Here is a 13179-nt window from a genome sequence, read left to right as displayed (position 1 = left end):
CTCTTAACCTGTGCTGAATCCCAAAATTCAAACCATGGAATCAAACCCAGCAGCAGTTCCGACCACCAAAAAAGTGCTCATCTGCCCAACCTACACACTCCTCAACAGTCCAGTCTCAAAATACAACACAAACACCACATCATAACATAAGCTCCTCCAAACGACAACACAACCACCTGTGGGAAGTTATCACAACTACCCATTGCTTATCACTTTATGAAAGTTAGAAGAGGGGTGAGAGAGGGAGGAGAGAAAGGAAGGAGTGGTGGGGGAGCAAGGACAAATGTAGGGATGGGGGGAAGGGATGTGTGGATGGAGGGAAGGATGGATGGGTTGAAGGAATGGAGGGAAGGGAGGGGTGAATGGGATGGAGGGTAGGAGAAGAATGGATGGAGGAAAGGAATGGATGGATGGAAAGTGGATTCACAGCAAGTTCCACAGATGTTCATGAACACACGATACTCCAATCTCACACAGTGAACATGAGGTGGAAGGAATAAATGGAATGATGAATGAATGAGTTCTCACCTGCTGTTCTTTCATCTGCTATTACTCAGGCCCCCCTAACAAACGGACGCCAACGTTGTCAGACGGAATGAAAACCCGTCATTCTTGTTACAAAAACAGCTAAAATTGAAGAAAAAGCGGCCGAAATTGAAACCAACACAGTAATTACGGTCGCAATAGCAAATATAATGGAAACCAACATGTTTATTCTACACACAAGAACGGTCGTGACGGAAACAAGAACGGACAATGCCGAAATAGATTGGTGGGGAACGGAAGCAAGATTGGTTATTTCGGTCGCGAAACGTCCGAGAGCGAAACAAAAGCGGTTCATTCCGGTTACTGTTGTGTGAACAAGATGGCGGATGCAGTAGAACGACCTGTTACGCTATGTACATTTTTAGTGCTTGTGCCTCGAACATAAATGTAATATCGATAATATATAGTGGGTAGTACCTGATGTAGTTTTAACAATTTATTAAACCGAATTTTGTTGTGATGATAATGTTTGGTTTGCCTGTATTTCGATCCCCCAAGTGAAGGATCGCTAGTTGTGTAGGCCCAGTTCAACATAGGGGATCGTGTATGGGATCTTTTTACTTCATATTAACTTTGTTATCTTATTGGAATTTGCAATTTATTATTACTATCAAATTTTACCTCTTGCAAATATAAACGATCAATCGTCACTGATCGCTGCAGCATGGGGGCACGAATTTTACGAAATGTCAGCCACACATTAAGTCAAGAGGGCACATTTTTCGCTGCTTGTATAATATCCCAAACCACAAACGGGTTTTCATTAACAGACATGATATATTCAAGGCAGACTACGTTAAAGTTAACTAACCATAACTTCAAGAACTTTTCAAGCCGCCATGTTTCCCACGTTATGGTAACCGGAATGAATCGCTTTGGCTTCGGTCTCCGCCGTTTCGTGACGGAAATAACCAATGTTGCTTCCATTCCCCACCGTTCTATTTCAGGATTGACCATTCTTGTGTCCGTCACAACCGTCCTTGCGTGTCGAATAAACGTGTTGGTTTCGGTTATATTTGCTATTGCGACTGTAATTACTGTGTTGGTTTCAATTTCGGCCGTTTTTTCTTCAATTTTATCTGTTTTTGTAACAAGAATGACGGGTTTTCATTCCGTCTGACAACGTTGGCGTCCGTTTGTTAGGGGGGCCTGATTACATTCCCTGCAGCATCTGCAATGAGCTTGGATTTTGGAAACAACTCTCCCCTAATAACCTCTAAAGTACTCCACCAGGGGGTGCATATCCGAGCATCTCAGGGTGGTGCTCAGGATGACTGCTCCGCAGTGAAGGTTACATTTTAAACTTTTGTCAGATTTAACCAAGACAATGGGACACACATTGTATATGTACTTCATTTACAAATTATCACCTGACGTTGTCTTGAATATCAATTCGTAAGTTTTTTTTCAAAAACGACAACAGCTCTGATAAAAAAAAGTAATTTGCATTGCCATTCACTGTCTTGCCATAGCTTGCAAACATAGGTTTGGTCCATCCTTGCATCCCTTCCCTCAATCCATTCATTTCTTCCTTCCATCCATTCTTTCCCTCCATCCATCCTTTCCATTCATCTCTTCCATCCATCCTTCCCTCCATCCATCCCTTCTCCCCATCCATCTATTGATGAGGAACGGCAGGCTTAGCACTGCATAACACCACGATCTGTTCAATTGCACCCTTCCTTCCAAGGCTTCATGTGTGCAATACACCATCACCTCATATCATCATCCATTTATCTCGTTATTAACTCCCTCCTACTGGTCATCATATTGTTATGGTTGTGGGGGTAGATTGAAGAATTTCATAGGAAAGGTAGGATTGTATAGAGTCGCTTGGTCCGTGGACATGTAGGAGACATGTCGATGTAAAATTAGTAGGGAAACTGTGCCACCGTCCTGGTGAACGCCTCTGGTATGCCGTCCTAACCGTTAACCATCCCGCTTGCGCTATAATCTCTGAGGATCACGTGTTCGCTTCCAAAGAAAACCGCTCGGCAATCCGGCCTGGTCGGTGTTAACTGCCCGTCCACGACAATTGGGTGGGGGAATTAACCAATCCGGCCAAACCCGTGACTATATTCTTGTAGTTTCCAAGGTTTCCTTCCTTCTTCTTTCTCCTCATGTTCATTCCTCTCCTTGTTGCATCCACGCTTTGTCCTACTGCACCACTGTGTTGTACACTTACTTCTATCCTCTGTCACTTTACTCTTCCATGAGCCTCTACTTTGTCTAAAAAATACATTTTTGTTATTATGTCTCCATGACAATATGGTGAGAGCATCTGCTCTGATTCTGGAATGTCAGCAGTTTGAACCTGACCCTGGCCAAGTCATACCAAAGACTTAAAATGGTATGTGCTCCTTCCTTGCTTGCTGCTGAGCATTTAAAAATAATAAAGCACAGAAAAACAACCATAGGTTGGCAACCATTGCACAGGCTTGATGGGCCTAATGGCCTCCTGCATTAAAGTTCCTTCTGAGACAACTCATATTTATTTGGATCTGACATATATGTCCATTTAGCTTCCTATTTATTTGGCTTAATTAAATCCACCATCATAGACATCCAAACATGTGACTGATTAACTGCTGAAATTTAAACGTGTGACTGGACTCTGTGACTGATTAAGTGATGAAGTTTAAATGTCACTTGACTTTGTGACTGATTAAGTGATGAAGTTTAAACATGTGACTAGACTGTGACTGATTAACTGATGAAGTTTAAATGTGTGAGTAGACTCTGTGACTGATAAGGTGCTGATGAAGTTTACAACCTGTGGCTTGACTCTGTAACTGATTAAGTGCTGATGAAGTTTAAACATGTCACTAGACTCTGTGAGTGATTAAGTGATGAAGTTTAAATGTGTGAGTAGACTCTGTGACTGATTAGGTGCTGATGAAGTTGAAAACCTGTGGCTTGACTCTGTGACTGATTAAGTGCTGATGAAGTTTAAACATGTCACTATACTCTGTGAGTGATTAAGTGATGAAGTTTAAACATATGGCGAGACTCTGTGACTGATTAAGTGATGAAGTTTAAATGTGTGAGTAGACTCTGTGACTAATTAGGTGCTGATGAAGTTTAAATCTCTGAGTCGACTCTGTGACTGATTAAGTGCTGATGAAGTTTAAATGTGAGAGTAGACTCTGTGACTGAAGTGCTGATGAAGTTTAAATGTGTGACTAAACTCTGTGACTGATTTAGTGCTGATGAAGTTTAAATGTGTGAGTAGACTCTGTGACTAATTAAGTGCTGATGAAGTTTAAATGTGTCAGTAGACTCTGTCACTGATTAAGTGCTGATGAAGTTTAAACGTGTGACTAAACTCTGTGACTGATTAAGTGCTGATAAGTTTAAACGTGTGACTAGACACTGTGACTGATTAAGTGCTGATGAAGTTTAAATGTGTGACTAGACACTAACTGATTAAGTGCCATTGGTTGGTACATATTATGAATGGCAAATAATACCTGCTAGAAAGGCGATGTCCCATTTCATCCCCTGTCCTCATGCATCGCATTTTTCTGTTTGTATTTTCAAAGATGTATAATGTAGATAATTATACATTTACAAACCTTTACTTTATAAATAGTTACTGATTTAAAAGCAGACAAATGTTGTGCTGGCTCCCCAGCCAAATTCGAAATTATTGACCTAACTTACAAGGATACCTCACCAATTGTGCACCTCAGTTGAATTTATTACCTTCGCATTCTGCGAAAGGTTATGTTTTGGTCGGCGTGTATTTATTTATTTATTTATTTATTTGTAATCTTGTGATTCGTATAACTTAGAAGTATTAAACCGAATTGCATGAAATTTGGTGGGATGATTGGTTATTAGCCAGGAAGCATTCGATTAGATTTTGGGATCGTTCGGGTCAAAGGTCAAGGTCAAGGTCACGAAAAGGTCAAAATCGTCTTTTTACGATAACACGGTCAATTTTTATTCAATTTGCATGCAACTAACGCCAAAATGTTCAGAATGCAACGCCTCATCTTGTGATATGCAATATGACACAATGACGCCCATACTCTTGTTACCGGTTAGGGGTCAAAGGTCAGGGGGGTCATGACCTTGAAAAATATGCGGTTTTTGTCAACGCGGTCAATTCTTGTCCGCTTTACATGAACCCAGCACCAAAATGTTCAGAATTTAATGCCCAATCTTGTGACACAATGACGTCATAACACATGTCACCAGTTGGGGTAAAATGTCGGGGGGGGGGTCACGCCCTTGAAAAATATGCGGTTTTCGGCATAACTCAGTCAATTCTTATTCGATTTGCATGAAACCAGCATCAAACGAGATTACCTTCTCTTGTTGAAACGTTGTATTCACCGAGCTTGCGAGTGAAGACTCGCCAAAACGACGTGAGTTGATTGTTGTTTAGTCCGTAGCCCCCGAAAGTCGGGGGGGGGGGTCATGACATTATAGATATGTGGTTTGTGTCATAAGACCATTCATATGAAACCAGTTCCCCACACTCATACCAAGAACAAAAAAGTAGTGGCGGCGAAGGTATGCGCTCTATGAGTGCCCGTTCTAGTTTTAATTGAATCCTGATCAAATATACATTTTCTTAATCGATTAATTAGAAAGAATGGCAGAAGTGAAATTGTTTAATGATTCATCAATGGAGAAACGTATGCTGACCGCTGCATTTTGATGATGGGACTTTATTATGGTAATATTTCATTCAATGGGAATACTGGGAGAAAATGCTGATGATGCTTTCCTCGGTGTCCTCCATCACAAAATGAATGAATAATTTACTGAATGCTTTTCTAATCGAAACACAACAGAAAACCGAGATGAGCTTCCAGCTTCAGACAACCATTTGGAAGAGTATTTGTGAGGAAAGATTGAACTTCCATATATACTGATCCCTACTATTGTACACGTCTAGAAAGCATGAGTTACCATGGTTCTATGCCAAAAGTGTGTGTGTGTGTGTGTGTGTGTGTGTGTGTGTGTGTGTGTGTGTGTGTGTGTGTGTGTGTGTGTGTGTGTGTGTGTGTGTGTGTGTGTGTGTGTGTGTGTGTGTGTGTGTCCTCACTTTGTCAGGAAAGGGTAGAGTGTGCTGCAAGACACACGAGTTCATCTAACAAAGTACTGGGTGATGGAGATGGTATGGTAGGTTGGTGGGAGGGGAGACAGGAGAGATGGGGGTTCGTAAGGAGGTGACAAGAGCTATTCGGAGCATGACACACCCACCAAGCGGGGTTTGGGTTTGCTCCAGCATCGCCTGGAGCAGTCATCGCTCATCAGTGTGAGCTGAGTGGAGGGGCCGGGGGCGCCGGAACCTGGGGCTTAGAGAGCGTGTTGGGAATGTAAACATGGAAAGGAATGCCAGCGGACCCGCAGGACTGCACCACGTGACTCCAAACGCCTTCTCTGTACCACAATTTCATCAATGAGGAACCAGTGGGCTTGTCGCTGCAGCTGCATTCCCTCTTAAGCAGCCCTTAAACCAAATCATAACACAATTATAATCTGTATAGCAAGTGGCACACTTTAGTAAACCATCTCTAACAATAACACATAGTCTAATCTAACACAATAACAGGTAACCTAATTTCCCTCCAAATAAACCACCACTAACCCTAATCTAATGTCAACAACAACACAAACATAATCCGACACTAAATCTAGCACTCATCAATGAGCGTCTTTATTTTCAATAAACTGAACCCATACACTAACACCTTACATAAAGTGTAATTGTTAGCCTGACTCATGTTGCACAACACATTAACATAAAGAGTGGTCTTTACACTTTCCCCAAGTCGACAGAGTTCAAGGTTTATGAAAGAACTGGAATACAAATGGAGGGGGTAAAAAAAAAGAAAACACACACACACACACACACACACACACACACACACACACACACACACACACACACACACACACACACACACACACACACACACACACACACACACACACACACACACACACACACACACACACACTGAAAAAACACAACCCTAAACAAACATTTACCTTCATATTAATTCTAAACCAAACCTGTACTTTTAACCAATGATAACACCAAATTTTCAACTTTAACCCATTTTCTTTGATTGTAAACCTCACTCTTGCAGTGACTCAAATATTAGACAAAATATTTTTTGCACTATAAACGTCATTGGGAATAAAGTGATATCAATAATACTAACATCACACTATTATGGGCCTTGTTACTTTCCTAGCTGTGGTGACTCGATCTACAAAACTCTTTCAGTCAACATGGAGTTTCTACTATCCTATTTAAACCTCGATCTACAAAACCCTTTCAGTCAACATGGAGTTTCTACTATCCTATCTAAACCTCGATCTACAAAACTCTTTCAGTCAACATGGAGTTTCTACTATCCTATCTAAACCTCGATCTACAAAACTCTTTCAGTCAACATGGAGTTTCTATCACTCGAGTTCTCTTTTTCTAATTGGAAGGGGATTTAAGTGCTACCACACATGTTGGATAGGAACTGGCTTTATAATCATTGGCCATGGTATTTCAGCAAAGGTAATTTTCTGAGACTGCAGGCCTACTTCAATTGGTTTGCTTTCTGACTAATCTCTCTTAATAGATCACATTCATAACTGAACCTGATCATGGTTAACTTCCCATTAAATGAGCCTTCCTTTCCTGCTGTTTTTGGATCCTCCTGCAATAGGTGTTCTTCTCATTGGCAGTCTTTCAAGAGCTGCCAAGTGGCCAACGATTTTAGCAGCTTACGGCAAAATTGTAGGGTTTATGTGGTCTCTCCCAAAAAATGGTCAACCACTACTTCAGCTTCAGAAATTGAAAGTGTGTAGAACTCCTAAAGAAATACTCTTCATTCCCAAAGATGAGATCTTTCAGGTCCCTCTCCATGCTCCAAGAGGTAATAGCAACTGTTCAAGTCTCTCTGAAATTGCTGCTCATTTGTATCTTACATCATGAAGGATGGAGTCATGATGAACACAGTTTGCACCAAGGCAGAGTCTCTGAAATTAATATTTGACAAAGTCTCAGGTTCACAATCATTCCTTCTTATCCATTGCACAGTGTTTTTAGAAAGTATTCACATGCCTCAACTCTTTCACATTTTGTTGTGTTACAGCCTGAATTAAACATGTAGTAAAGTTAAATTTTTGTCATCGATCTACACAAATACTCCACAATGACAAAGTGAAAACATGTTTTGAGAACTTTTTACAAATTAATTAAAAATTAAAAGCTGAAATGTCTGGTATCAATAAGTATTCAACCCCTTTGTGATGCCACTCCAAATTGAGCTCAGGTGCATCCATTTTCCTTTGATCATCCTTGAGATGTCTCTACAACTTGATTGGAGTCCACCTGTGGCCAATTCAATTTGTTTAACATGATTTTGAAAGAAACACACCTTTCTATATGATGTCCTACAGTTGACAGTGCAGGTCAGAGCAAAAACTCCACCATGAAGTCCAAGGAACTGTCTGTAGAACTCCGAGATAGAAGTGTGAGGAGGCACAGACCTGGGGAAGGGTATAAAACCATTTCTGGAATATTGAAAGTTCCCAAGAGCACATTGAGCTCAATCATTAGGAAATGGAAATAATATGGAACTACCCAGACACTTCCTTGAGCTGGCCATCCAACCAAACTGAGCAACCGGGCAAGAAGGACCTTGGTCAGGGAGGTGACCAAGAACCCAATATCCACGCTGACAGAACTACAGAGTTCCTTGGCTGAGATTGGAGAACCTGCCAGAAGGACAACAGACTCTGCAGCACTTCACAAATCTCGGCTTTATGGGAGAGTGGCCAAACGGAAGCCACTCCTGAGAAAAAGGCATATGACAACATGCCTGGAGTTTGCCAAAAAGCATGTGAAAGACTGAGAGCATGATGCAAAAGATTCTGTGGTCTGATGAGACAAAAATTGAACTCTTTAGCATGAATGCAAAGCACTACATCTGGCGGAAACCAAACACAGCTCATCACCCATTGAACACCATCCGTACCATGAAGCATGGTGGTGGCAGCATCTTGCTATCGGGATGCTTTTCAGCGGCAGGGACTGGGAGACTTGTAAGAATAGAGGGAACAATGAATGGAGCCAAATACAGGTGAATCCTTGAGGAGAACCTGCTTCAGAGTGCAAAAGACCGAAGACTGTGGAGAAGTTTTATGTTCCAACAGAACGAACACCCCAAGTACAAAGCCAAAGCAACACTGGATTCAGAACAAGAACATGAAAATCTTTGAGTGGCCCAGCTAAAGCCCAGACTTGAATCCCATTGAGAATCTGTGGAAAGACTTGAAGATTGCTGTTCACCGACACTCCCTATCCAACTTGATAGAGCTTGAGCAAATCTTCAAGGAAGAATGGGAGAAAATCCCAAAATCCAGATGTGCAAAGCCGATATAGACATACCCAAGAATATTTGAAGCTGTAATTCCTGCCAAAGGCGCTTCTACAAAGTATTGACCCAGGGCGTTGAATGCTTATTGATGCAAGATATTCCAGATTTTCATTTTTAATTAATTTGTAAAAAATTCAAAAAACACGTTTTCACTTTGTCATTATGAGCTCACTTTTGTCCCAAAGAAGGTCACTTTGTCATTATTATTATTATTATGAAATCCATCTTAAATTCAGGCTGTAACGCAACAAAATGTGAAAAAGTCAAGGGGTGTGAATACCTTCTGAAGGCATTGCACATGCTGCTGCAATGAACAAGTGAGCTTCTCTCCTCCAAAATGTGTTAAAGTTCTCAGAAAATTTCAACATCTCTTCAGCCACTGATCATGATTGTATCAAACCTCATTCATGATTTACACACCACGAGTACAACCATCAGTTTTATCTCATTCCGTCCAGTCATTGATAGAAGTCAAACAAACAAACCCACAAACAGACACTTCGAGTTATTGTATGATTTACTTTGATAAATGAACCACTGAAAGAGATCCAGTCTTTCGAACTTGTTGACCACACCACTACCCATACCCTATGTTGAGCACACTGCTTTTCGAAACTGGCATCCAGGGCAGCTTCTGTTGGTGTGTGAGACCTTCATCTGTAGTGATGGAGTAGAAATCTCTATTATAAGCTGCTGCTGGATTGGCAGAATAGCTCACAGGTTGTGCACCCACCTTGAAGCTGTCTAGTCTCCAATATATTCTTGACCTGACTGTAAGCTATTACCCTAATGTTTTTCAGGCATGGCGTTGCATCGATGATTGCGCCCTCCGTCAGATGGGACACGAAGTTGGGGAGCCGACTGCCAGCGTGTTGGTTGCTGGTGCACGTGAAGGATTCCCATGGTGTTTTCACAAAGAGTAGGTGATTGCAACCAACACCCTGGCCAAATTACAAATAGCTACTCTAATTACCTACAGGAGGGTACTGCATACATGGCACCCAGCCACACTCTGAGAAGTGATGTAACGAGCAGCGGAATGCTGCATTCAAATAAAACAATTATAAGCTGCTGCTGAATGTGCCCATGGAGGAAGTGGCTTCCAAAATTATCAGATACACTGTCATGTCCTCACTGGAAGCTAAAGCACAAGAACTTCTTCTTTCTTATCATAGAAATGTTGGGGGATGTGATTCTCTATTTCCTGCCTTCTGTTCTTTCCCCTTTCTAACCACTTTCCCTGTTCATAAAACTTGACTGCAACAGAATAGTTGAGTTGGCCTGGACTATAATGGCATTCTCACCCCTCACCCCTGGTGAATCTGTGGAACTCCGAGCTGTTAGTTTCGTCGTTCATGCCATATAAGGACCTTCACAAGTTTCGTGATATATGGAACCCAGATTCATATAACATATGCATTTGTCCATTGTCTACTGATGTGCTTGCATTTCATGTTAAGATACATTGATGTCGACTTATGGCTTTGTCCTGCATGTAATTTATATACAAGCTCCTCCATGAGCTTTTAATCAATGCAGAAAAAAGAAAGATACACAACACCCACAGTTAGCCTCCGTTTTAATGAGCCAGGGCCTATAACTGAAAACAAAATTCCTCATTTTAACGGGCCATATGGTAGCCTGATGATTTCATGCCCTTTTTATCTTCCCAATCAACAGTTTCTGCCATGTGTTTGGGAAACCCAATGGATTCCATTCTGTTCTGAAACCACCAGTAAAAAGAAAAACAGAAAAACTCAAACAAATAAGCACACAATAGACAGACAAAAAAGATAGCAGACTAAGAGACAAGTTTGTTTTCTTTCCTTGTCTCATATCCATAATAGGATGCAAATGCATAGATGAGGAAATGCCCTGAGACAAGGCCTCAGTTCTCATTTCAGGCTAATGGCTTCTGCAACCTGCTGGCTGCCTCTGCTTTCCAAACTTGGGCTGAACAGAGATAGATTTGAATTGGTTTCCCAGCCCCCCCAGGCCATTCAGACGAGCTCAATGCCATGCTTCAGGCATTGAGACTGTGACAAAGCGCCTGCAGTGTCCATTAGCATATGAGGAGTGCCTGCAGGGTGGTGAGCAGCTATAGCCTAGCCTGAGTAACACAAGCCCACTGCGAGAGATGTGGTGTTCGAGGTAGTCTGAGAGAGATAATAAGGAATTATGACATAAGGAAGGGACAACATCAAAACATAAGGGACACCATGCATGGCCATACACTATGCAATGATACCATAATACACTATGCTCCAATGTTCATTAATCTCATGCAGGAAAAACAAAGGGTTCTTTCCTTTCTCTCTTGTTTCCAGAAAAATAAGTCAAGCAGAAATGTGAAAAATCCTCCACAAATTTTATGCACTGCGAGTTATAATAGCCTTGTAAAATATTATAAAATGTCTGATGGAACTCACAGCTGTCAAATATGGCTGCAAACCTGATGACTCAACAAAGCTAACTTGGAAAGGAAGAGAGAAGGGAAAAGTGAGAAAGGAAAGCCTAAAAAAGATAGCATATGATAGTAGAACCAAGATGCTACCATAGTGCCCATGTGGCACTCACCCATCACCCCATCACCTCTTCTCTCACCCACATCTCTCTGCTCTACCCCCCTCCCCACCCTACATTGCACATTTGCTGGACCCGTTCAGAGCACTTGCAGTGCATTTGCATGCCAGCACATATGGTGCTCGTTGTGGACAGGCAAGCAACTTTGCACCAATTAGTACACAGGTCACATTCTTTTGAATACAGCAGTCGAGGCCCATGGAAGTGCTAAAGCATACTGAATAGGGTCACAGGCTGCTTGTAGGTTGATGGGAATCACAGGACAGAAAATAATTTGAGAGATGAGGATAAGTTGAATTACACAATGTATAACTGGATACACACACACACACACACACACACACACACACACACACACACACACACACACACACACACACACACACACACACACACACACACACACACACACACACACACACACACACACACACACACACACACACACACACTTGAAAGGCTGGAGGAAACAGCAATCAGAGGAGAGTTAAGAGATGAAACATGCCATATAAGGACGTTGTTGGAACAAAGATGTAGACAAATGTTTTAGTTCAACAGCTCAAGGGTTTTGCATTTTAAACCAAACATCTGTCACCTGCATGTTCTTCATCTTGCTTGCAGATTGAAAAAAAAAACATTTTTCTTTCTATAAACATTTCCAATGAGTTAAGATAGCTGTCATCAAATTATGTTATATTTTTATATTCACAATAAGAGGTTGTTCCAAAAATGCAGTTGCTGCTCCTCCATTGGCGCAGCCATAAACTGTCATCCCGGTGTTTCACAACCAGGGTGACTCATCAATGTGTGTGCCATCTCTCGGGTAGACGTTAAACTGGGAAACCCGTCTACATCTTCCGGCATTCTTTGATGGACTTTAAAGATCCAACGGTGTCCTTCGCGAAGAGCAGGTGAGCTGTCGCCCGCACCCTGGCTAAAAATTCCAAATTTGTGCACTAACTACTGTTGGGAAGGCAACGGCAAATCACCCTGTATAACATTTGCCAAGAAACTGCTTCTGCAGTACTGGACCTGCCTTCATGCGGAACACTAGACTACGAATACAAACACTCCCCCAATGGCCCTCAGACCTATTGATGTCACATTCACTGCAAGGAATTGTGGAATACAGCCAGGGTCAGTTAATTTCAATGTGGCAGATGTTAGACGTGTTCTAAAGGAGAGAGAGAGATATTGATTGTGCTATTTTACGATGCTTGGTGATTAGCACCAACCAGTCAGATAATCCGCAAAGATAATTATGAACGAAAACTACATATAATGTGCAATTTGGCCGCTTCATTTCTTAAGCTCACAGGCATTTTGTTGTTTTTAAAAGTCAATCTTTTCAATTTAGAAGTTCTTGGGAAAATAATAATAATAATAATAATAATAATAATAATAATAATAATAATACAGTTATCAAAACTTATTTTAATGTGAAGATGACAGGTGACATTGATCCAATAGGATTTAAAAGTTCATGGTATATAATGGTTTTTACCTGCAATGATTTTTATTACAATTTTTACCAACTAGTGCACCCGCTCCCATAGGGGGAAGGGTCATGTTATTATCCTTTTCTGGGTATATAGATTACAGTAGATCTAGGCTCAGGTCCGTTAGTCTGTGGAGGACGTGATAAGCA

General features: G+C 41.4%; 1 protein-coding gene across 1 annotated transcript in view; it reads left to right on the top strand.

The window, feature by feature from the left end:
* Positions 1–13179, top strand: part of LOC147018938 (uncharacterized) — a 193418-nt gene that overhangs the window by 116729 nt on the left and 63510 nt on the right. The window contains exon 4 of the mRNA XM_085899075.1: positions 9749–9867. Within this exon, the coding sequence (XP_085755201.1) occupies positions 9749–9867 (119 nt within the window). The remainder of the gene's footprint in view (positions 1–9748; positions 9868–13179) is intronic.

Source organism: Eptatretus burgeri, chromosome 10 (assembly GCF_056783735.1).
Source record: "Eptatretus burgeri isolate ZD-2024b chromosome 10, Ebu_testis_v1, whole genome shotgun sequence".
Classification (NCBI taxonomy): domain Eukaryota; kingdom Metazoa; phylum Chordata; class Myxini; order Myxiniformes; family Myxinidae; genus Eptatretus; species Eptatretus burgeri.
The sequence above is the reverse complement of the archived record's forward strand: the minus strand, read 5'-3'. Positions and strand labels throughout refer to the sequence as shown.